This window comes from Dama dama, chromosome 8, assembly GCF_033118175.1.
Source record: "Dama dama isolate Ldn47 chromosome 8, ASM3311817v1, whole genome shotgun sequence".
NCBI classification, from domain to species: Eukaryota; Metazoa; Chordata; class Mammalia; order Artiodactyla; family Cervidae; genus Dama; species Dama dama.
In genome coordinates this window covers 11448819-11474062 of record NC_083688.1, presented here as the reverse complement: position 1 = coordinate 11474062, position 25244 = coordinate 11448819, and the positions used below count along the sequence as shown (strand labels likewise).

Here is a 25244-nt window from a genome sequence, read left to right as displayed (position 1 = left end):
AGGGTCTTGTGTGTGTGTATGTGTGTGTGTGTGTGTGTGTGTGTGTGTGTAGGTGGTGGGGGCGGGGGGAGGGTAACAGAAGGTTAGAGGACGGGCTGGGCTGGGGGCCCAGGGGAAGCCCAGCAAAGGTCTGAAGGATGAGAAGGAGGCAAGAGGACCACAGGGGCATAGGAGCTCCCAACAGGGGGCAAGGCAAGTGCCAAGCTCAGGAGGCCAGCACACAGAGGGTTTGGGGATAGAAACAAGCTCAGCTACCCAGGAGGCAGGAGTGAGAGGGGCGGGGCTGGTTTGCGGAAGGAAGAGGGATCTAAACTCCACTCCAGTTATTCTTCCCTGGAAAATTCCACGGAGGAGAAGCCTGGCGGGCTACAGTCCATAGGCTTGCAACGAGTCGGACACTACTGAAGCGACAGAGCACACAGCACACAAACTACACTTGGAAAACAACTGGGGAGCCCCTGAGGGCTTGAAGCAGGGAGTGAGTGAGGAGTTCAGATTCACCCAGCTCTGAGACCTGGGCTCATCTCATCCCTAGTAGAAAGATGCTCCGTGCCCACCTGTGGAAGACGGAGGCCTGGCCTGCAGCAGGACAGGAGCGCTGGGGCGCTAATTCAAGACCCCTGGACCAGGGTCCACAGAGGCTTGATGGATTAGACAGAAGGGTTAAAGGAAGGTGCCCCAGGTGATCCCTTAAGTATCTGGCCTTAGGGTGGGTGATGGGGCCATTCACAAAGTGAGGAGAAGGAAAGAGCAGGAACCGACTGCTCCCCGCGCGGTCCAGGCAGATGGTTGGCTGCTGGAAGCGGGGCTCCTCCTGGGGCCCAGGATGGAAGCAGCCCCAACACTGGGGAGGGCAGAGTGCTGAGGAGGGCAGAAGGCGGGAGGAACAGGTGGTAAATGGCAGGGCAGGCGGGGCAGCGGGACGAGGTCCGGGAGACCCCGGGTTAGCCCCTGGAGTTGGTAACCCAGTGAGCCGGGAGGGGCAGCGGGGTCGGGTGGGGCTTGGGGAAACGCTGAGAGGGCGGAGGTGGGGTCCGTGTGTAAGGAGCGGACCGAAAGCGAGACGAAAGGTCCTCCAGCGGAGCAAGAAGCGGGAGGAGGCAGGAAGGAGGCTGCGGCCACGGTGGAGCGCCGGCCACAGCCCAGACGCGAGCCTCGCGGCCCACGCGGGCGGCAGGAAGGCGGTCTCGGACCCGCAGGGATGCGGCTCCTGGGGCCGAGGCTCAGCCTCCCCCTCTCGCGGCCTCCTCGGGGACCCGGGCCTCCGCGCGGTCGGCCCACCGGGGGAGGCCCCGCCCCCAGCAGTGGCCTCGGTCTCTCCCGAGGATGCTCGGTCGCCGGTGGCGGGGCGAGGCGGCTTCCGGGGCGCCTAGACCACCCCTGGTCTCCTCTGCCGAGCCAGAGGACCGGAGCCTGGGTTCGAAGCCCAGTTGTGCCGTGTGGCTCCGGGACCCGGCAGGGGGGCTTGGGGCGGGGGGCCAGAGTTCCCCCTCCTGGCCCCCCGGCGCACAGCCGGGTCTCATTACCGCCCATCCCCCTTCACGAGCGCCCCGCGGGCCGGGGGGTCTCGGCGACCGGGGGAGGGGCGGGTTATAATCAATCCCAGGCCGGAAATTCCTCCCGAGGGGCCCTAGCTGGGCTGCGGGAGTGGGGTGAGGGGGGCGGCCGGCGCGGAGGCTGGCAATCTGCCCGCACCTCCCCGCCCCCTCCTCCTCCGAGTCCGCCCCCGGCATCATGGAAACTGGGCCGCCGGCCGACCCCCTGGCTCCACGCCACATTCTTGCCTCTGGGGGCGGGCGGGACACGAAGGCCGGGCAGCCCCCTTTGGGCCGGTCCGCGGGGGGCGCAGCGGATTTCCGAACCCGCCTCCTGATTTGAGACGAGCACCGCCTCCCCACTCCCGCTGGGCAGCATCTTCTTCGGGGAGGCTAGGGCGGCCGGCGACGCTCCATCCGATTCCCTCGGCTCTGAGAATCCGGTTCTTCTCTATTTATCCTCCCCGTAATTGGAGCAGGGCATAGCCACCCACTCCAGTATCCCTGCCTGGAGAATCCCATGGACAGAGGAGCCTGGAGGGCTACAGCCCATGGGGGTCCTAAAGAGTCGGACACGACTTAGCAACTAGACAACAACAAAGTGATTTCTCTCCGGAGCGCTCGGGGGCGTACCCGGGCTGTGCCCGTCTAGTGTGCCCCGCCCTTAACGCCGGATTTTCAACCCTCGGCATCTTGCGAAGCAGAGACCATCACGCCCATATTACAGGTGAAGACTGTGAGGTTCAGATGAAGGAAGGTTCAGATAGTAGGGTCGGGCGGAGCGGGAACTCTGGCCGCCTCCTCCGGAAGCTCCCCGCACGGCGCTTGGAACCTGTGGGCTCTCAGTTGCCCGAAGGTCCTCTCCGGGGCGCCTGGAAGGGACGGACGGTGCGAGGCGGGGGAGGGCGTGCGGCCTCAATCCTGGTTCTGCTCCGCAGCTCCGGCTGCGGGGCGAGGCAGGAGTCTCAGTCTTCCCACGTGGGGAGGACACCCTCCCAGGCCTTCTGAAAGCCGTCAGCCGAGAACTTGGGGCCCTCGGATCCTCCGAGTCACCGGGCGCGCACACAGCGCTTACCTTCGAGCCTCGGCCTTGAGACTCGCTGCCTCCTTCAGCCGTGGAGCCGGGCCAGACACTGGCTGGACACTGGCCTGATACTGGCCGGACACTGGCCTGATACTGGCCGAACTGGCGCGGGGGCTCCCGGTGGGCGGGGCGGGGCGGGGCCGGACCGGGGGCGGGGCCGGGCCAGGGGGCGGGGCCGGGCGCCAAACGTCCACGGAGACCGCTGCAGGGCTGGAGCCCAGGCGTGCGGACTCGGACCCGGACCAACTCCGGCGCTGAGCGCCAGGTGAGCGAAACTAGGGGCCTGGGGGGTTCGCCCCTCCACTTTCCCCAACTTTTTGTTCGGTTGCTCCCTCCAGAAAGGCCCTGAGAGTGGGGGTGGGGGCGGGAGCGGGGTTCTCTTTTTTTCCCGCGGCAGGAGTGTGGACGCGCGCGGAGGCGGGACCCCGGAGTGTTAGGAATCCGGCCCCCGGCAACTTCCTGCGACCAGGGATCTTCGGACTGTGTCTCCAAGTTGCTGCCTCTCCCGGGGTCCCCAGCGTCGACTCACGCCCTCCAGAATCTGTGTTTCTCAGCTTGTCCCATCCTCTCTCGGCAGGCCTCCGTTTCCTTCGGGCTAGGGAGTTGGGACCGGGGCGCCAGCTCTGGGCTGGGGCGGGGGTGGTCATTTCTCCAGTTTGGGGCTGGGGAAAGGGCTCCATACTCAGAGACCAGGCAGGGAACGGGCCTCGCCTCCTCCTAGGACGCTCTCAGGGCTGTGCCAAGAAGTGCCCACGGTTGGGTCCTGTGTGGACCCCCCCCCCCCGTTCTGCGTGGCGTGCGCGGCGTGACCCCAGCAGACCCGTCCGTCTCCCCGGGCCGCAGTTTCTCTCTGTGAACCCCAGGCCTTGGACGCGGAAGACGCCGGGCTCCATGCAAGGGCCTGGGCCTTCAGCGCTCCTGTTGGAGGCAGGGATGGGATGTCCTGCTTTGAGCTTTGGGGTGCGGATGGGGAGAGAGAAGGGTAACAAGGCCTCCTTCCTGGGGCCTCGGCTACGGGTTCCAGCGATGCAGCTGTTGGGAAACCAGACTGGGGCAGTCAGGACTCACCACTGGAGAGCGAGGTCCTAACCCTCCTCTCCTGCGGGGCCCCGAGCGCCTGGTCCGGGGCACCGTTTCCTCCCACACCCTGTCTTTCGTGGGGGTCACATCACACGTTTCCCGGCTACTCCCGCCCGGCCCGGATTCAGTCCCTCAAGCCGCAGGCCGGGCCGCACCAGCAGCTGGGAAGGGCTTACGCCGGGCGGCCCAGACCCTGGGGTGCAAGGGCGGTGTTGCTCTGGCCGGGACGCGAGCCACTAAGGCCTCGGGCGGAGGAGGCCGGAAAGGAGGCCAGGCGGCGGGAAAGGGGGATGATTCATCCGGAGGAGCCCGAATTGGAAACGCTGCAACCTAGGGGAACAGTGTTGCCTGGGCCGACGGGAGAGCCAGGAAAGGAAGGAGCTCACCGGCAAGGCCCGGAGCCTGGCTCCCGCGGCCCCCCGCCCCCTGCCCCCTGCCCGGGTCGTAGACGGGCGGCTGGAGGAGGGGAAGGGGTATCTTCGCAGAGTTTCAAGAAATCCTGCGCAAAGTCTGCCGCTGGTTTTGGTCTGAGCGGTCTTCTCAGAGTCTAGCTCAAGTGTGTCTTGCTGCAGCTTCAGTGCTGACTGAGGAGGTCTGGAAGGAGGGGGCGGGCAGGAAGAGGCTGGAGTCCGTGACACCTCCCCCCCTTTCTCCGCTGCGGTACGTGAAGCGCAGTAGGGGGAAGGGGGGCCCGCGAGCGACCCCAGCGGACCCGGGCGGCCAAGTGCCCCCTCCCTCCTTTACTAAGGTGCAGCCACGTGCGGGGGTGAGCTCGATTGCGGGCGGGACTTACCCTACAGGCGCCGCTGCCGGGGGCCTCACGCCTCCCAGGGCCCGGGACCCGCAAGCTGGCCAAGAGGGCGCCGGCGGCCGGAACCCCGCAGCCGAGGATGCGCCAAGGAGCAGCCCGCGCCCCCCTCCCTCGTCTCCGCCCGCGGTCCCGGCCAACTCCGGCCTCTGCCGCGCGTCCCTGGCTCGGAGCTCCGCTGCGGAAAACCCGAGCGGGGGCGGTTCCCCGCCTCGCAGCCCGGGAAAATCCGGGGGTGGCCGCCAGGGATCTCCAAGCGTCCTGGGCGAGGAGGTCCCATCTTCCCTCCTGGATTGGGGCCCCCGACCTGGCGCTCCGACCGCAGGCCCGTCGGTTCAGTCCCTGCCTCCCCACTTCTCTCTGCAGAGTGCCCAGACGGCGACGAGATGACGGCCGGGAGCCCCGGAAACTGCGGGGAGGTGCGGAGGAGCCCCGAGGGCCGCGTCTCGCGCCTGGGCCGCCGCCTGGGCCGCCGCCGGCGCGCGCGCTCCCCTCCTGAGCCCCTGCGGGTGCGGGCGCGGCTGCGGCTGCGCTCGCCGTCGGGGGCGTTCGCGGCTCTGGGGGCGCTCGTGGTCCTGGTGGGCATGGGCATCGCGGTGGCCGGCTATTGGCCGCACCGCACCGGAGTCCCGGGACCCCGGGCTGCGAACGCCAGCGCGCCTCCTCTGAGCGAGCTGCGGCGCGATGGTCGCGGCGCCGGCCGAGCTCACGGCCCGCACGAGCGGCTGAGACTCCTTGGGCCGGTGGTCATGGGCGTTGGCCTGTTCGTGTTCATCTGCGCCAACACGCTGCTCTACGAGAACCGCGACCTGGAGACGCGACGGCTTCGCCAGGGGCTGCTGCGGGCTCAGGCGCTGCGGCCCCCGGACGGCCCGGGCTGGGACTGCGCGCTTCTCTCCAGCCCAGGCCCCAGGACTCCCCGAGCCGTAGGCTGCGTGGAACCAGAAAGCTGGGACCTGTCCCCGCGTCGGGGTACCTCACCCGTCCCGTCAGTGCGGAGTCTGCGTTCAGAGCCAGCTAATCCTCGCTTGGGGTTACCTGCCCTGCTTAACAGTTACCCGCTGAAGGGTTCAGGACTGCACCCACCCTGGGGTCCGCGGCCCCAGGCCGGCCATGTGATCATCACCGTGCAACCTTCTGGCTCCTGCATCGAACATTCCAAGTCTTTGGATCTGGGCCTCGGAGAGCTCCTGCTGGGGGCCCCAGCGGCTCGGGACTGTGCTCACCGAAGTTGGCCACGGCTGGACCGCCTCAGTCTGGGGGGTTATGCCAAGTTGGGAGCAGGAGGGGACTTGGGGGCCCGGGTCTGAGGAGCAGGGGGACAGCCTGCTGTGAGGCTGCAGCGTGGACCGTGGTACAGCCCTAGGAGTCCGATGTCTAGTAGAGGTTTCAGTCACATCCCAGCCAGGGGGGATGATGCTCCCTCCCCAGCAGCTGCCAAGGCCTCCTGACTTGCATGTTGGCAAAGAAATGCCAACTGCACAAGGGTTCAAAAAGCTAGAGAGGATGTGTTTTAATGTGGACCCTGGAGACCAGCATGACTCAGCGTCAGGAATTCCTTCAGCCTCCAAAAGTGGCCTTAGCCCTGGACAGGTACCTGAGGGGGCTGGAGGTCCAGGGGATGCATCTGGTGGGTGTCTTGGCAAACCCCAAGGATCCTCAGACCTGGAAGGTAGGTCATGATGTTACAGGCTGGGGCAGGCTCCCTCCAAGGTGGCACTGGTGCTGGGGTTTGAGCCTCTGGGAAGATGGGCAATGCGGTAGAGTTGAGACCTTCCACTGCCATCTGGGACTGAGCCCTTAACTCTCACCACCTAAACCTCTTTCTCCCTCAGCCATGCTGGGTACATCCCGGTAAGGGTTAGACTACTGCCAATGCCTCTATACTAGGGTCTGCCCCTCCCCAAGCAGCTCTGAGAAGCCCCCTTCTCTCCTTTGTCATGGCCCATGCCATGAAATCTTTCTCCAGGTGGCAAAAAGAATTTGCCAGTTCTCAGAAATCCTTTTATATGTTGAAGCACCATTTTGGTCAGTGTGGCTAGCTTTAGAAAATGGCTTGGATTTGGGTCTCCCTGACCCATGTTTTTCCTAAGTTGCTAGTAGGGGAAGAGAACTTTAAGAGTTGATCAATCTTCACAGAGTCAGTTGTTTTTTTTTTTTTTAAGTTTATTGAAAAATGCAATACAAGAAGAAGCAAGACCAAACAGTATCTAAACACTACCACTTCTCTTACTACAAAAGGCCAAGATGGCAGACCTAAATATTGCCTATTTAATCTAAGGTTTTTGTCAATTCGATTCGGCTGCCATAGTTTCCTATTTTGTCGAGAAATGTAAACAACTACTTGATATGATTCATAATTTTTTTTTTTTTTTAATTTACAAAGCTCCTTCATTTTTGTCACCAAAATAAAACATTTGAGAGAGATTTGTAGAACCAGCCAGCCCGGGGACTGAGATACTGGGCAGGTATTTCCCATGAGCATTCCTTGGTGTTGGTCAGGCTGTAGCTCTGGCTCCATTTCCAAAGCTGGACTGTTGCCTCGCCACCCTTAGCTGCCCCGAAGAACACACGGTAGGGACTGGGGGCGGGCAAAGATTCCCTGACAGTCCCTGCAGCCAGGCTCTGTGGACCCTCAGCTGATAAATTCAGGTCCTGCTTTGTGAGTGGGTGGGTTGACAGAGACCTCACGTGGCTTGGAGGAAATCTTTATTTCTCAAGTGGAATAAAAATCAAATTGCAGCGAGAGTTGTTACTGTGGTGTGTCTGAGTCACTTCAGGAAAATGGCTGCCAAGTTGTTGACCCTGGAAATGAACTCTTCTCCCCTCTTCACCGTTTCCACCTGGACAGTCTGTTTTTCTTCTCACGCATGCATGCACACAATTGCAGGAAGAAAAAAAAATTCAAACAATTGCCAAACCCCAAGTTCATCAACCAGAGAGGGAGGAAGGTGAAAGAGGCTTGGAAGGACACTCCTCGCGCTGGCTTGTCCATATGGTAGCTTCTCAGTGCCGGCAGGGCTTTGGAGATCTTCTGGTCCAGTTTATAGTCAGGGAAGCAGGGAGAAGTGAAGCCAGCTGGTGACGGACCTCGGGGAAGTTCAGGCCCCCGATGTGTGGTCCTGGGCTGTGAAAGCAGCCACTTTGAGCGGGTACCATGGGATACAGGTGCGCCAGAGATTCCCGACGCACGTGCCCTGCCCTCTTCCTTTGCCCATCTCCATTCCACAGCTGTCAGCTCTGGGCCCCTGCAGCTCTTCCAAGTAGCAGAGCTGGCCAGGCAAGCGAGCTCACCTGGCACACCTGCTTGATGTGAGCTGGATTTCCAACCTCGCCACCGCTCCGGGCCACAAAGCCCTTGGCTTGGGCACCGCCTGGAAAGCCCCGCCGCTCCAGACCTACGCTCCCAGGCTGTGAGTCTGTCCCTGAGACAGGGCGCTCTCCTTCCCCCCAGCCAGTCACACATCCTACCTCAGTTCCTCCCCGTCCCTGCCCAGAGAGAGTGCTACCTGTGGGTCAGTAACAGTCTCAAGGAAGGACAGAGAAAAACGCACACACGTGAGATCAGTTCAAACCAACTGCGTCTGTCGAGACAAAGTTCAGCCCGTGGAGTCTAGGCATGTGCTGCTGAGTCCCACTGCGGGGAGCAGAGGCTTGTAGCCATCTCTGCTCACCGCCTGGAGCTCCCAGCGACGGCTGGGTGTGACCCACTGTCCACCTCAGGGAGATGAGCTTCTGTCTTAGACTTAGGATCCTAAGACCGTGTAGGGAGATCGGTCTGTGGGAAACGAGCTGGAAAATTAGAGAAGGCCTACTGAATAAAAATGCCCCCCCCCCACACACACATCTTTACCAGGAATAGTGGAATTGGGGGCATCAGTTCCTCATTTTCAAAAACAAGCAAAAAGAAACCCTAAACCCACCACAAAAATCAAGCCACAAAACTGGACAGAGCTCAGATGGCAAGTGGGAATGAGTGGAGCTGGCATTTGTGCCCCTTTGTCAAGGCAGGTTTTGTGGGGAGGGAGGCCCCTGAAAGCCATCCCCCTGCTCCAGAAAGGGCAATCTGCAGGCAGGTGCCGATGGTGAGCAGTAAGGTCAAGGACCACAGTCGCCTGCTGGGTTACACTCCCTGGCACTCTAGGATTAGAGAGAGAGGCCCAGGGATGGTCTCCCGGAAATACGTCTGAGCAGATCCGACTGAGGTAAACCCCACCAAGCCCCCTGTCAAGCGCACATTCCCAGAACTAGAAAACCTTAAAAAAAAAAAAAGAAAAAAGAAAAATCTCGTCAGCTTGCTTTGTCCACATCGCCAGGAAACATGTGCTATCAGTGCCTCTGGCCCAAAGTGCCTATTTTCCCATGAGTTTTGGTCTCCTGAGATGGGAGGTGGCGGGGGAGCGCTTAGCTGAGCCACTGATTCTGATGAGGTAAGAGGGGCAGGAGGGCAGGAAGGAACGAAGGCCACGGATACGTTCAAACATTCACAGTATCAGGTATGTCGGAAGCAACGTCTTATGTCTTTGATCTAAAGAGGCTCCAAAGAGAAAGAGCGGGGGAGAGGCAGGAAAACAGCACTACCATCCGAGCAGAGGCGAAGGGCACACTGGCCTAGGGTCTGCGCCTTAGGGCGGCCGCCCTGCCTGACATTCTCTCAAACGGACATCACTGGCTCCGAGGAAGCGCTGGCTTGTGAAGTTCCTGCAGAGTATAAACCAGGCGAGGATCGGGGAGGCCCCGCTAAGCTAGCTTTGTCCCCCCAACACGCTGACAGTGTCACTGGAGGATTTCCAGAATGCTATGGACCCTGTCAGTGTAAGTGGGGAGAGGCTGGTCTGAAGGGGTTCCAAACCACCCCATTAAAAAAAAAAAAAAAAAAGGAAAAGCTCTTTAAAAACAGTCCACAGAGTGAAAAGTTGCACCATTTCTGGTATCACAATATAGAAAAAGGTATTCAAAAGGATCAGTGATGTCTAGAAGACTTTCTTGGTATAAACTCCAAATAGAAAAAGAAATTGATTTTCTGGTGGTTTAGAATCAATCATCTTAAAAGTCTGAAGTCTAACTATTGCTGGTTAGCTTCTTTATCATTCCGCTGGTTTTTCTCTGGGATGGGCAGGGGGTTAGGGGTTGCGGGGAGAGGGTGGGAGAGTTCCTAGAGGAAAGAAAGAAGCAAAGTTTTAAAATCTTGCAAAGGAGACCTCCCCATCCCCCTGCCAAGTTCTTGAGGCCACAGGTGACAATCAGGGCCTGAGCGGGTTTTACAGAGCTCCATCCTACCTGGTGACTGATGGCTTCTTCAAATTATTTGTAAATGACTTTTAGGCATGGATTTATCTGGAATCCTGGCTCCCCAAAAGTCAGCTACCCTGCTTCCAACTCTCTAGTCTGGCCCCAGGGCTTCAGCCATCTCTCTCCAACCCCCCAAAATGCCTCATTTCCAGACAACTAGTCCTGCTTTTCTTGGTTTTGTTCTCTTCCTCTGACCTCCCAGGTCTAGACTCAGACAGACCTGTGACAGCAGAGAACACAGTAGCAGGGAGAAAGGGAGATGGGGAAGCAGGAAGCTGAGGGAAGATTCCAGAGGTGGGTGGGGTTTACATCCACGCGTGGGGAAGCTCCTCCAGCCTATCACTGAGGGCAGGAGGACACCTAGCTGCTTTAGTTGGGCACCAGAAACAGCAACCTCCCACACCCTCCTCCTCAGGCTTCGTTCGCCTTCAGTTGATCAGGTGCCAGTGTGGACCCCTCTGGAGGGATAGGTCCGCTGCACAAGAACAGCCCCCACCTGAGCTCACTCCTCAGAGATCTCAGTCTCCTGATGGACGACCACCTTGGTCACTGACATGTCCGGGTGCTGCTCCTTCGCCTCCTTGATGGCCTGTACCAGCACCTGAGGAAGACAGAAATGACGCCCATCAGGCAGAAAGCAGCCTGGCTGGTGAAGAAGGAAAGGGTCATGGGACACCACGTCTCTGGCGAGTTCAATCTTCCCATCTGCAGAACCAGGGCCGAGTGTAGGCTGAGCCACACTGATGATGGCTGAACCCATCAGCCATCATGCTGCTTAGGGAGGGTGCTGGGCTAAAAGACAGACACGGGAAAGCTAAGAGCTGTCTTCAGGAAATCAGGGAGGACTTCAGAGGGGACAGCCTGGGTGGGTCTGGGAGGGTTCACTCAAGATAGGGTGTCTAAAGAACAAAGCAAAAAATCTGTGCTCAGCGCAGGGTAACCGGGAAGCTCAGGACAGGAGAGGAAGATAATGAAGCATGCTGCAAGGAGGAAGAGATGTCTTTGGCTGAAGTAGAGAAAAGAAAGGAAGGAAGAGTGGGAGGGTGTATGACATGCCATTACTTATTATTATTTCTTGATCTTCACAACAACTCAATGAATCAAGGTAGTATCCTTAATTCCATTTTATAGATGAGGAAACCAAGGTTCAATGGTTAAAATGCTTAATGCTTCAGAGCTACTAAGTAATACAACGGGGATTTTCACTTAAATCTATCAGACTTTCCCCTTTACCAGACTGTTTTTCAGTTTTAGCGGGAGGTAGAAGGGCATGATGACCCTATTTTAGTATCTGGAGGAGTTTTGATCATTTTAGGAAAGTGAAAAGGAGCAGATGAAAAGTTAAAGAAGAGTAATGATACCACTGGGCTTCCCTGGAGGCTCGGCGGTAAAGAATCCGCCTGAGACGCAGAAGACACAAAAGACCCAGGTTCAATCCCTAAGTCAGGAAGATCCGCTGGAGAAGGGCATGGCAACCCACTCCAGTATTCTTGCCTGGAGAATCCCATGGACAGAGGAGCCTGGGCTACAGTTCATAGGGTCGCAGAGTCGGACATGACAGAAGCGACTGAGCACGCATGCATGCACAATGACACTGCTACTCCCCTTGGGCTGCAAGTCTCGGCCTCAAGCTCAGAGCACCCCAGGGTGGAAGAGCCCAATACAGCCTTTGGGGGACAGTGGCATGGGATTCTGAGAGACAGCCTGTGCCGCAGCCACCCCACCCCCATCAAAAAGGGCTCTAGCTAGATTTGACCAGCTGATTGTTGACTCTGGCTTTTAAGACTACCTCTAGGAGGGATGCGAAGAAGGGAAATCCCTCTTTTGGTCTCCTGACTCCATGAAAGCCATTGCTGGAACTGCTACTCCTACAGAGCCCTGATCATCCCCCCTCATCCTGTTTGCTCAACCAAGGCCCCGCCCAAGCCCTCTCTCTGGTTCCTCTGACCTACACCTGCTCTCTCTGACAGCCTGCATCTTCTTCAAGAGCCCCCTCCCCATCCAGAGCCCACCATGTCTTATTCGTTCCATGTGTCCCCATGTCTCAGGGACTGGAGGACAATTGAGTACCACTCTGGGCTATCAAGGTATGCATGTCCCTTTGTCACAATAACCTGAAAGAAACCTAGGGTTATTTTTATTTTACAGATGGCAAAACTACAGAAGATAAGCCAAATAACTCGCTCAAAGACACACAACCAGTAAGTTGCAGAGTCAGGATTCAACCCAGGTCTGTCTCACGGCAAAGCCAAAGCTCCTTCCCAGGCCGTCTAGCACAGACTGAGCACGTGGCCAGGGCTCAGATCACATCAGCCGCATGGGTGGGTGCAGGCTGGTAACAGCAGCCGGATCCCCTGACCTGGGGCAAACAGGCTGCCAGGGTTCCCACCTGGGCTTCTGCAGCCTCACTGCTGGGACGCTCAGCCCAGTGTTCTTAGCTGTGAGTCTCAATCCTGCTACCCAGGGAACGGCCAGCACTGCAGCTCAGTTTTTTTTTCTTTTTTTAAGGCACTCAGCATATCAGCATAAAGGCCACAGAACTATGGCTCCAGCACTCCTGTCAATGATTCCAGAAGCATTTGCATGCAGTCTCTTCCACCCCCTCTTCTCTGCAGCTTCACTGTTCTAACTTCAGCTGCCAGAGAATTGGGAACATTAATCCTGACCTTATTATTTGCTAATTGCTTCAAGCACACAATTAGCACCTAATTAACATAAAAGCATAGAATTTTAGCACTCACAAGGGCCCAGAAATGATCTAGATCAACCTACTCTCTTTTAGGAGACGAAACAAACAAACAAAAAAAAAATCAGAGGTAAAGTGATTTGCCCAAGGTCACACAGCAAGTTCGTGACAGGTCTGAGAAGAAAGCAGGTTCCCAGTCTCCGGAGGCCCAGCCTCTCACACCATGTCCCCGCTGGCTGGCCCCTCCCAGCGCAGAGACCACAGGCTGGTCTGATCGCCTCTGCTGCCTCCAGCACAGGTTACACGATCCCCCCTGAACAGCGGCAGTTTTTCCATTTGCTTGGAGTCCACCGCGTGCCACACGGCGTACATCTGTATCTCACTTGATTCTCCCAACATCCTTGAAGGAAGATCTAGCTTATAGATGAGGAAACAGAGGCTGAGGGAGTTAGAGCTAAAATCTGGTAAGAACTAGGATCCGAGCTCAAGTCTTTTTGAGTCTGCAGCCCATGTTTGCTGCTTCCTCAATCTGTGGCGCCCCCCCACCCCCCACAGGTCTCGTGATCTGATTCCCTTTTATCCTCTTTCTTAACTGAGGGCTGGAGAAGCTGAGGGGGCTCTTTGGAGATAAAGCTGTTGTCTTGTGCAAGCCAACTCTGGTATCCATCAGTCAACCCACTGGGAAACCTTCCCACATTCAGAATCTCCTTGGCATCCCCACCTGATCGTGGTCAATATCCGCATCTCCTGTGATCACAATTCTCTTTTCAATCCGGGTCTCTGAAATCCCACCTTTTACAGTCTGAAACCAAAGAGAAAAGTTATTATGTAAGAAAGAAATAAAGAAAGGAAGGGAGGAAAGAAGGAAGGGAGGAAGGAAGGAAGAAGAAAAGAAAAACCCAAACAGCAAAAGAAATAACAGCAAGAAATCAGTCTGAAAACTATACTCCAAATTTTAATCTGCTGTGGGGTACTGCATAGAATAGCTTTCTCACACACTTGTTCACAATTTGGACTAGATCTGCTAAAATGAGCACACCTCTGTTCCTCTGTATTGCTAAAAATTTTTAATAAGCTAAACATAATTCTCTGAGTAAACAGAACAGGTGTTTCTTTTTGCTCTTTTCCTGTATATTTTTATTATTTTCAAGAGGAGAAAAATCAGAAGACTATAAACAAAAATGTCATGCAGCTTGAAACTAAACTCTTTGTTTTAAAACAGTCTCCTATGACTAATGTCAAAGATTCTCAAATAATGCTCCCTACTTGACATATGAGGAAACCAAGGTCTAGATACACGAAGTAACTGGCTTCCAGTCATCTGTATGTTTGGTCAGGAATCTAGATTTCTTACTTATAAGAAAATGCTTTTTCCTCTAGTGCCACTGCAAATATGGATTATCTCTGATTTTCTGGGAGTAGTTCCAATTTTAGATACTTTGTCCTTCTTGCCCCCATAAACAATATTCTAATGATTCCAATATTTCAGCATCTGAACTATAGTTCCCATGGCCTCGATCCTTGACATGACATAAAAATTCTTTGTGAGACCCTCTTTGTGAGACCCCAAGTTCTGACTTTTGGCTTGGAAAATATGGTTGCTTAATAATCCCAACAAAACTTGCCTTTAAACTGACTTCCCCAGCCAGACAGAGGACCCACTGACCAGGGAGACAGGAAAGTGTAAAGAGAAAAAGTGACTCTATGAGACCACTAAGGAGGTAGGGATGCCCAGGGTCTCTCTGGGTTTATTACTGGGGAAAGCACCAGGGCCTTTCCACCTGAACATGGGGAATAACTTGCCTCAGTAAAGATAAAGCTGAAAATCCTTGTTTATGGACCAGGTTTCTTACAGAGAGGCAGCAAGCCTGGCATGCCACTGGGTTTCATAAGGAATTTCTAGCTGTCTGTTACCTTGGTAATTTGAGTTGTGGTGGTGCTGCTGGTGGTCTCGGATGTGATGGTCTGCGCTGTCAGCAAGACTCCTGGGTCCAAGTCGCCGTTGCTGTCGTCCGTCTGCAGAAGGAGACACAACGCATCAGCACGCCTCTCGGGAAGCCTCGGGGGCAGATGCTGGAGATGCAGCTTTGCTCTGCGGCTGCACATCCTAAAGCAAACCCCCAATTCCCTTCCAGTGATTTCTTATTTAGTAAATAAAAGGAATCCCCTGGGAACAAAGCTCCCAAAAGAGCTGGACCAATCTAGTTTCCTCAGCACTGGGTCAGGGACAGGAGTGGATCAGAGAACGGAGGAGGCTGTGTAACCACAGATTCAAAAACAGTGACAGTAACTATGCACTTGTATAGAGCATGTGACAGCTCACAAATGACTTTCAAAACTTCATCTTGAAGAAAAGGTATAAACTCTTGGTTGCTAAAGCAAGGCTAGATTCTGAGTCATATGCCAGAACTTTCCAAAAAGAACCAGGAAAGGTCCCTGCTGGGGTATAAGGAATCTCGGGCTATCTTCTTTGAAGATCAATATGGAAGACTGGAGCACATGAGGTATGTTCTTTCAAGGCTAAGTAGGGGGAAATACATAGAATATCTCAATGACAATTATTGAGACCAAAAGTATCATTGAAATGGGTCCTCCTCATTAGAGGAAGGGTTTAAAAGTGTTTAAAATGCTGGGCTACACAACTAATCTACACAGAGAACATGGGCTGGGGCTACTTCTTGTTTCTCTGGAGCTCACTCTACTGAGGGCAAGATAAATATATTATGATCAGGCTGAGAAATGACATTAGCAAAAAAGGAAGAGAAATGTTTGGCAGGAGCCAGACTCGGCCTGATGAACAGTTATCAGCAACCATTTGGGCCATTAGCAGACTCAGAGCTGCTGACAACCCCTGACCAAGATGAAAACAAATGAGGGGAGGAGGATGGAGGCTACCTACAGCTACATGCTTTTCAGACTGGCATGACCTAAACTACCCAACACTGGTATCATACACTGACTCAGAGGGGGATTTAGAGAACTGCAATCGTTTTCATAAAGCAGCCTGCAGCAAGCAATGTGTCAGTTACTCTCTTTCTCTGCCTCTTTACAGAAGTCATTTATATTATAAGCAGAGGCCTCCAGCCCTTTTAAGTAAGGACCACATTTCATTGAGCCAAAAATTTGAGGCATTAGGGGGAGGGCAGGAAGAGGAGAAGAGAATTAGGAGAGAATCCCTGGCTGGGTTCCCTTCCAGGTAGGAATCTGGACAGAACAGAGAGAACTTGATTGTGTCACCTAGTCTTTCATTCATGCCAGCCACCCTCATACCAGGCATATTACTGACTAGTTCACTAACACTTTCTTCAGCCCAGACCCACCGATCTACCTTAGATTCAGATTCAACTAATATTTATTGCACTCACACTATATGCCAAGCATATAATGCAGCTGTTACCTCAATCACATCTATCAATATCTGAAGTAGGTTCTATTATTACACTATATAGAAAGTTAACTTTCTATAACTTAAGTATATGGAAACTTAAGACAACTGAGGTCCAGAGAAGTTAAATAAACTGTCAGGATTTCTATGCTAGTAAATGTTTGAACTAGGACTGAGGGCAAAGACTTCTTGTCTGAAGATTGGGGTTCAGGTCCCAGCTCAGACAGTGGCTGGCTATGGGATCTTGGCAAGTCATTATGACTTTTCTGAGTTTTAGTTTTTCTCACTTTTACAACAGGCAATCTTGTGCCCTGCTTCCACTGTAGCTGTGAAGATCAAAAGAAATTTGAAAAATAAAAGTACATTGTAAGTTGTTAAGAATTTGTGTCTCAATATACACACCATGGGGAGAAGGCAATGGCACCCCACTCCAGTACTCTTGCCTGGAAAATCCCATGGATGGAGGGGCCTGGTAGGCTGCAGTCCACGGGGTCACAAAGAGTCAGACATGACTGAGCGACTTCACTTTCACACACTGGAGAAGGAAATGGCAACCCACTCCAGCGTTCTTGTCTGGAGAATCCCAGGGACGGCGGGGCCTGGTGGGGCTGCTGTCTATGGGGTCACACAGGGTCGGACACTACTGAAGCAACTTAGCAGCAGCTTAGCATACACACAATGGGCTATTACTCAACCATAAAAAGGAACGAAATAATTTTGCCATTTGCAGCAGCTTGGATGAACCTAGAGATTATCATACTAAGTGAAGTCAGAAAAAAACAAATATCATATGATATTGCTTATATGTGGAATCTAAAAAAAAAAAAATGATACAAATGAACTTATTTACAGAACAGAAAAAAATAAGACATAGCAAAAGCAAGCTTATGATTACCAAAGAGGAAAGGGTGTGTAGCGGGGAGGGATACATTAGGAGTCTGGGATTAAAATACAAACTATTATATATAAAATAGATAACCAACAAGGACTTACTGTTGGTTATCTATAACCAACAGGGAACTATATTCAATATTTTATAATAACCAATAATGAAAAAGAATCTAAAGAATGTATGTGTGTTTGTGTATATATATATATACACATATATGTATACACATGCACACACACATGTGTGTATATACACACATACACATACATATACACACATATGTGTATATACACACATATACATATGTGTATATACACATATACATCACACACATGTATACACACATATATGTATACACATACACACATATCTGTATAGACATATATGTACACATATGTGTATACATATTTATGCATAACTGAATCACTTTGCTGTATATGTGAAACACAACACTGTAAATCAACTATATTTCAATATTTTTCTTTTTTAATTTTACATTTATTTATTTCTTTCAATTAATTTATTTTTAATTGAAGGCTACTTGCTTTACAGAAGTGTGTTGGTTTCTGCCAAACATCAGTATGAATCAGCCACAGGTCAATAGTATTTTTAATTAAAAAAAAAGAATTTGTGTGCCAAGAGGGCTAAATCTTCTTGAAGAACTCCTCCTCTACTAAACCTGAGAATCTGTTATCATCTACCGTCACCCACCCCCTTATTCCTCCTTTTCTGTCTTGAGAAGGTAGAAGAGGGAGGAGACACTGATTTCTGACTTACACTCTTCCCACATGGGGCCTCTTTTCTTACCAGTGTTTCCTAAAAAGGGTGCTGTGGCTTTCACAGTTGCTTATAAAGTTAACCATTCCCTTATCCTATGACACAGCAGTTCCACTCTTAGGTGTTTACCCAAGATAAGTGAAAACACGTGTCCAAAGAAAGACTTGCACGTGAATGCTTAAAGCAGCTTTATTTATATTTCTCCCAAACTGGAATCAACTCAACAGTCCATCAAGAAATGAAAGCATAAACATGTTGTGGTATATTTGTACAATGGAATACCACTCAACAATACAAAACAGTGGACTATGGATTCATATAACATGGATGACTCTGAAAAACATGTTCAGACAGAAAAGGGTATGACTGTATACTTTCATTTATATGAAGTTCAAGAATAGGCAAAGATTTGGAGAAGGCTAAGAAGAAAATTTCAGGGGTCATGGAAATGTTCTGTGTCCCCAAAACGTCTTGGTTACACAGATAGACAAATTTACCAAAACCAATCAAACCAAACTCATCACCTGTGCATATCACTGTATGTAAATATTACCTCAAGTACACATACATACAAATACATGCAAAAAGGAAAAAACCCTATTCTGGCTCCCCACCTCCTCTCGCCATGTCCCAAAGTATAGGAATTATGGACCGACTGAAATAAGGTTCCCAGGTCTACTTGTCTGGCAAGATAATAAAAACAGAAGCAGAAATAATTATAGTAAATAAATAGTAACAATAGCAAATAATTATCTGGTGCTTATCATGTGCCAGTCACTTTTTTCTACATATTACTTATACCATACTGCACTGTGCTTTTTCATTTACCAATTTATCCTGTAGACATTCCCATTAGAAGCTTTAAAAAACTAATTGCAAAGAATTACCATAATTGGATGTACTATATATAATTTATTTAACCTGTTTCCTATTGAGGGGCACTTAGGTTATTTCCATGGTAGTGACAACTTAATCTGAAATGCACATTTTATGTGCATTAATTTATTCATTCCTTGCAACAACCCTATGGGGTAGAACTATTATTAGCCCCATTTTACAAATGAGGAAACTGAGGCACAAAGTGATTTTAGTAACTTGACTGGACACTAGTAAGTGATGGAACAGGTTCAAATCCAGTAAATCTAATTTCAAAGTCAACACTTTTCCCCACCATACTCCACTGTCTAGTCAATAAGAAGTAAGACAAATCACAAATTTGTCTTAAGCCTGGTTAGGGTGAAATAAAGGTAGATGTATGCAAGTGAAATTTGCTCAGTTGTGTCTGACTCTTTGCGACCCTATAAGGCTAGAGCCTGCCAGGCAATGAAATTCTCCAGGCAAGAATACTAGATTGGGTAGCCTATCACTCCTCAGGGGATCTTCCCAACCCAGGAATTAAACCAGGGTCTCCTACATTGTAGGCAGATTCTTTACCAGCTGAGCTACTAGGGACGCCCCGAGGTAGCTGGTTAAAGTGAAATAAAGGTAGATGCATAACAATATAATAATAGCTACCATTTTGGAATAGCCACTATGCACCAGGAAAATACTATCTTTATCTCAATAATCTTATAAAGGTATTTCTCAGAAGAGAAAGCTAAGGCTTGGAGGTTAAGTGACTTGCTAAAGGTCACAAAGCTAGCAGGTTTTGGAATTAAGATCCAGGTTTCTTGAGGACTTCCCTGGTGGTCCAGTGGCTAAGACTCTGCACTCTCAACACAGGGAGCCTGGGTTCCATCCCTGGTCAGGGAACTAGATCCCACATGCCACAACTAAGAGTTTGCATGCCACAGCTAAAGATCTCACATGCCAAAATGAAGACCCAGTGCAGCTAAATAAATTAATGACTATTTTTTTTCTTTCTTTAAAGAAGATCCAAGTTTCTCTAACTCCAGGGCCCACAGGCTTTATCTTGTACATCATGGGGCCTCTGTATTTCTCTTACATGCTATCATATTTTAAAATGAATTTTTGTATGGGCTACACTCAAACCATACACGGGCTTCTGTGGGCAGAATGGCGCTAACAGTTTTTTAAGTAACTTATTTTGAACCATTAAAATTTTTTTGATATGCACATTACAAAATTTAAAATATTCAAAATGGAGATGAAATGTCAGTGTCCCTCCCACTCCTGACCACAGACTGAAGTCCCCTCTTTATCCCAGGCCATCCAGTGGTGGGTTTTTGTTTTCTTTGAGCACCCACTCAGAGACAGTATATTCACATATACATACCTGTACATATAACCCTTTTCCCTCACGTAAACAGCATATTATTTATACCATATTGTACTGCATTTTCTTCATTTACCAACTTACCACATAGATTATTCCCATCAGAAGCTTTTTTTAATGGTTGCACATAATTACCTTAATTGGATGTACTATAAATTACAAACCTGTTCTCTATTGACGGACGGGTTGTTTCCATGGTAGTGACGGCTTAAAGAGTTCCCTCCCCTAAGCAAGTACTTCTTTTCAAAGCACTCCTAGCTCACTGTGTGCACAGTCTTAAAGGAACGTCCTCTGCCTTCTCTGCAGTCCCCTCCACTGCCAAGTCCTGGTCGTCCATCTCTGTCTCTCCTGACATAGCTCTTTCTTCTCGTTTCCTCAGGCTACACTTCAGTTCTTCACAAGCATCCCCCTAAACCTGCCAGAAGCCCTATCCCTGTCTGCCCAGGCAGCCCCTCCTTTAACAGATTCAGCACACAGCTCTAGGAACCATCTTCCAAAACCACCGCTTAAATGAGGCTACTTTATCACCACTGCCAGGAAACCTGAAGCAATGGAGCAAGTCATTATTTATCAAACTCAAATTCCATAGTCTAGACCACAAGAGGGAGAAGGGGGAAGCATACAACGTTAACTGAACACACCAAGTGCTGTCCAGACATCATTTCACTTCATCCTCCTCCCAAACTTGCGGCGGTAGGTAGTATTATCCCCATTTTACAGGCAGGAAACAGAGGCTTAGAGATTAGTGATTTGTCTAAAGTTATCCAGCTAGTACATGGTTGAGCTAGGATACAAATTCCATTTGTCTAATTGCAAAGAATGTGTTTTTAATTGGCAAGTGACACCACTTCCCAGAGGTGGACGTCATCACCCAGTTTATGGTGATGTAAGGATTAACCGAAAGGATTTGTGTGGAATCGGCCAGCCAGAGCTCCATGCGGCTGCCTCCTTCCCATCGTGCAGGGTTCAGCTAAAATGTCACCTTTTCAGAGAGGATTTCCTTGACTGTTCTAGGCTCAGAATAGCAACTCTTCATGTTATCGCATATTGTCTGACTCTTGATCCTATTTTAGTTTCTTTAAAGCACTTATCACTGTCTGAAATGTATACATCTCTGTTTTATTGCCTGTCTCTCCAGACTAGAATGTCAGTTCCAGAGAGAAGGGCCTGTGTCCACCCTGTATATTGCTTTGGCCTAATACATAAATGCTGAAACAAATATTTGCTGCAGTAGTGAATAAACAGTTCAGTTTACAGACGGAAAAGTTTTTTGCACTTTTGGCTTCTGTGAATGAAAAAGGAAATGACTCAACCTAAGCAAGACGAGTTCATTCAAATTATTAACAAGGAGGGAGAAATTTTACTAAAAGTAGGAGGTAAATAAAACTTTAAGCACTAACTTCTTATATGATTTTAAATTTAATTGTAGTAAATTGATTACAGTTATTTTAGCTCTTACTTACTTAGACTTCCCTGGGAGCTCAGATGGTAAAGCATCTGCCTACAGTGCAGGAGACCTGGGTTCAATCCCTGGGTCGGGAAGATCTCCTGGAGAGGGAAATGGCAACCCATCCAGTACTCTTGCCTGGAAAATCCCATGGATGGAGGAGCCTGGTAGGCTGCAGTCCATGGGGTCACAAAGAGTCGGACACCACTGAGCGACTTCACTTTCTTTCTTTTACTTAACACTTTCAGGTGTTGTGTCCAAGTACCGTCTTACGCAAGTTTCACGACAGAATCACAAGGTAGATACTAACACAGCGCAGGTGGCCGTGGGGGGCGGAGCAGGGCATCAGGGCTCCCAGATGCTCAACCGCCTGTTTAGGTTAATATATGGAGAATCTGGGACCTGAGCTCAGGTTTGTTTGACCCAAAGCCCATGTTCTCAAACATCACACTGGACTGTCTTCCCTAACTGAACTGGGTGGATATAAGCCATCAGATCCAAGATAATTTTGCTTTTAATAAAGTATCTGGGGACATCTTGAGATCAGTGATCTCTTCTGAAAAGCACTGCCCCAGAAAAGCCTAGCATTATGTGCAGCGAGTGATGAGAAGCCCTGTGAAGAGAGGTGATTTATCACGTTTACCGGATAGTCTCTGGTTCTGAAACACTGAACCGTGTCCTACCTGGGCAGCCTCGTACGTGATGGTCTTGGTCTCGGTGTGGACGATAGGGACGTCTTTGGTTGGAATTTCACTTTTCACAGCATTGGCAGTGTCTGAGATGGTGACGGTCTGAGTCTTTACCAGGGGAGGCTGTGAGGCAGTAAAGAAACAGAGTTACCGGAGTCCTCTGAAGGCTGTGGCTAGCTAATCTTCTGACATTGATCTGATCAAAGTGATTGCTCTGATCAAGCAAAGGGCGAGCTCAACCTCTGCCCAAGACTTGGACACTATTCCCGTGTAGCCCTGACAAGGTGTCGAATCACCAAGGACATTAAAGAACAGCACTACTGTTCACTCTCGCAGGCTTAATGGAAAGCGGTAGTATCAGACAGTTACAACTGGTGATATAAAACACTTCAGATGGACCTTCGGAATTTGAATATAAAACTATTTGCCAAAGAGCAGTCACTTCTGTTTGTCCTTGTGACCGCACCATTAAAATTAAGGAAATCAGCCACATTTCCTCCCCTTAGTACAAATGGTACATGACCTAGCACTGGCATTGGAACACATTACCCTGGAATTCATTAACTTCTTTCAAATCAATGTCAGACATTCACTTTGGAGTTATTGAAAAGAAAACAGTATTGGGAGAAGTGGAGAGAAGATAATCAGTTCTACCACCACCTGGTGATTAATCTCGGAATTTCCGAAGAATGAACTTAAGCGAAATATCAAAGGTGTCCTGTCCATCAGCTCACTTTCCCCAAGACTATAAATCACCCTGAAACTACCATATGATTGTGGTAAAGTTAAGTGGCCATCCACCTTAGCATAGGAGATTAGTGCCTATGATCATGGAAGCTCCCGTGAGTGGGGTTAGTGGGAGTGGTGGGCTGCACCGTGTGGTTGCAATACATAAACCATTATTTGGGGCCTGACTCCTCATTTAAAAAGTCAACTACCCCTTTTAATTAATTAAGAGTATCTGAATTTTTTGAGCAGGGTCTCAGAACACTGAAGGCCCCTCATCACAGAAGTCTCAGAAACTTGCCTCTTTACGAAGCCCGTTCTCGATCAAGGAGACGAGTTTTGGGGGTGGTGTTAATGACTCTGAATACATTTCTTTGTAATAACCAAGAACTTCAATTTTATTCTGTGATTTTTGAAAACAGCCAAGAGGCAACTAACCTCACCACTGCCACCACCACCGCCTCCGCAGAATAGATTCTGGCCCTCTCCCAAAGTGAGTCGTTAGATCTGCATCATTGAATCAGTTACTACCTGGAAACTTCGAATGAGGGTGGGGAATTGGTTACCCACACGAGAGTCAAGAAATGATCCATTTTGTTTTCCAAGTGGCTCTCCTGGTGTAACACGCTGTTCACTACTCTCTGCCTTTTTTTCACGAAGTTGCAGCTGGGAGGAAGCTGGTGATACTGAGGCCTGTAAGGCACTGGCCCGTTCCTCCACTCCTACACACTCCCCACCAGGACCTCTCAGCTTTTCCTTAATATCAAGAGAGCCAGCTGCCCCCAGCTCCTTCTCTTCTGTCTCCTTGCTGCTTACGGAGAGGGAGCCAAAGTCAAAGTTTTTTGGAGACTCCGGTGAAGTGGTCATTTGGCTCTTACTAGGAATTACTGAACGCTTGGGGCCCTCCCAGTCAGAGTCAGGGCTGGTAGATGGCCCCGTGGACACGGCAGCCACCTCCTCGGTGCGAATGCCATTTATGTTCTACAAATGAATGAACACACACAAGAGCAAGAAGATTAGGAGTAGGTGGGGAGCACAGTGAACTCTGAGAATCAACAATGATTTCTAAGAGGGCTCAAAAATATTAATACTTCTATAAACCAGGAATCTTAGCTCCTAAAGGTGGTCAAAAGGAAGAACTACTTGCTGTTCACTAAACATGTCAGTAGCTTAAACAATTCCAACCTCATTTTGGTCATAGTTCTACAACATGGTTAATCTGAGAAATGATTTCAATGTGCCTCACAGAGGAACAGTTTGTGTTACTATGGTCTTCTCTGTATAACACACTCTTCATACTCAGAGGGGGCACTATTCCTAAATACCTAACTCATTACTATGCACAGGATACAGTGCAATTTATGAGTCAATAAAACGTAGCTGGATGAGTCTGATCAGATTGAAAAATGTTCCATACATTTCCAAGTCATATGTATCATCATGCTGGCCCATGATGGAGAAGCTGAAATCTAGACTTTGGTTGGCAGAGATATGGAAGGTAAGTACATCCAGCACAGACAATCCAACCATGGTCAAAGAATTAACTATAATATCAGAAATAATGAAACAATGCTTTTAAACAGAATAAACATGGTTTATCAGCAGTTGAGAAGTATTTCTCCACAGATGAATGACAATGTCTCCAACTCCTGAGAGAAATAAATCCTGGAAACACAGAGTTCCCTCTTGGGCTAAATGCCTCACATTAAAGGATAAACAGATCTAAAATAAGAACTTTCAAGAGAATGTGGAAGAGAAGATAACATCACAGTACGTGGACCTATTCCTAATGTTTAAAGAAAAGTGCTGTGGTTGGGAGAAGAGTAGGAATTCATGCTAGTAGTAAAAGAACATGAACCATTTGAGAAATGAACAATCTAACAGAAGCCAAATGTTAGGAAAATTGGCATGTACTCACCAGAGAGCTATAAATAAGCCACGTAGGCCTGAAATTTTGGTAAAATCAATTTACCATATTACATGCCATATAGGAAATTAACAGAAAAGCACTCTTTTAAAAAGGTGCTCCTGGAATAAATAACTTCTGCTTGGACCAGCCTACACATTTTAGTACTGAAATCACACTATATGTATTATATATTTTTAAAAAAATCATTGCTGCTGCCTAAGTTTTAAACCAGTCTACACTGTGATGAATATAAACCAGCGGTCTTGTAAGAGAAGAAAAGATGCACTGCACTTAAGAACTCCAGGCCAATTTTACTTCTAAGAACAGTCTAACTTAAGATCATCTCAAGGTGGTACAAGTTGAACTCACATTGGGGAGCTCTTTCATTGACTGATCATGAATATTACTTAGGACATGAAAAATGGAATTGAAAGATGACAAGAGAAACTGTCTTTGTCTGAAGATGTATCAGAGATATATAAACTATTCATGCTAAGCATATATGAATTTCCTCATATTTAAAATGAGAATAATACTTGGTTTGACTCACAGGGTTCTGAAGATCAAATACAATAGCATATGAAAGCACTCTGTAAATTCTCAGTTACCATGTAGATTCACTGAATTCAATCAACATTATCTGAGCACCAGTAATAGGCTAGGGCCTGGGGGACACCAGAATGAGTTTGTTGTTATGTTAC

General features: G+C 50.0%; 2 protein-coding genes across 10 annotated transcripts in view; one reads left to right on the top strand and one right to left on the bottom strand.

The window, feature by feature from the left end:
* The first annotated feature begins 2052 nt into the window (after positions 1–2052).
* Positions 2053–7258, top strand: TMEM200B (transmembrane protein 200B). 3 transcript variants are annotated; one of them, XR_009693816.1, is made up of 2 exons: positions 2053–2262; positions 2474–2726. XR_009693816.1 is itself a non-coding variant. In XM_061148397.1 (2 exons), the coding sequence occupies exon 2, from the start codon at positions 4894–4896 to the stop codon at positions 5815–5817; it is 924 nt and encodes a 307-aa protein (XP_061004380.1). In that variant the 5' UTR covers positions 2053–2262; positions 4874–4893; the 3' UTR covers positions 5818–7258. The 3 variants fall into 3 exon arrangements, 2 of the variants coding, with proteins under 2 accessions (XP_061004380.1, XP_061004379.1); XM_061148397.1 differs by lacking the exon at positions 2474–2726 and adding an exon at positions 4874–7258; XM_061148396.1 differs by lacking the exons at positions 2053–2262; positions 2474–2726 and adding exons at positions 2792–2884; positions 4874–7258.
* EPB41 (erythrocyte membrane protein band 4.1) overlaps positions 6653–25244 on the bottom strand; it is a 178624-nt gene continuing 160032 nt past the window's right edge. For 3 of the 7 annotated variants that reach the window (XM_061148393.1, XM_061148389.1, XM_061148388.1), the window contains 6 exons: positions 23166–23615; positions 21903–22031; positions 14400–14501; positions 13207–13287; positions 10296–10400; positions 6653–9662 (listed from right to left, as the gene is read on the bottom strand). In XM_061148393.1, coding sequence (XP_061004376.1) covers positions 10302–10400; positions 13207–13287; positions 14400–14501; positions 21903–22031; positions 23166–23615 — 861 coding nt within the window. In that variant the 3' untranslated portion in view covers positions 6653–9662; positions 10296–10301. The remainder of the gene's footprint in view (positions 9663–10295; positions 10401–13206; positions 13288–14399; positions 14502–21902; positions 22032–23165; positions 23616–25244) is intronic. The other 4 variants (XM_061148390.1, XM_061148391.1, XM_061148392.1 and 1 more) reach the window with 2 other exon arrangements.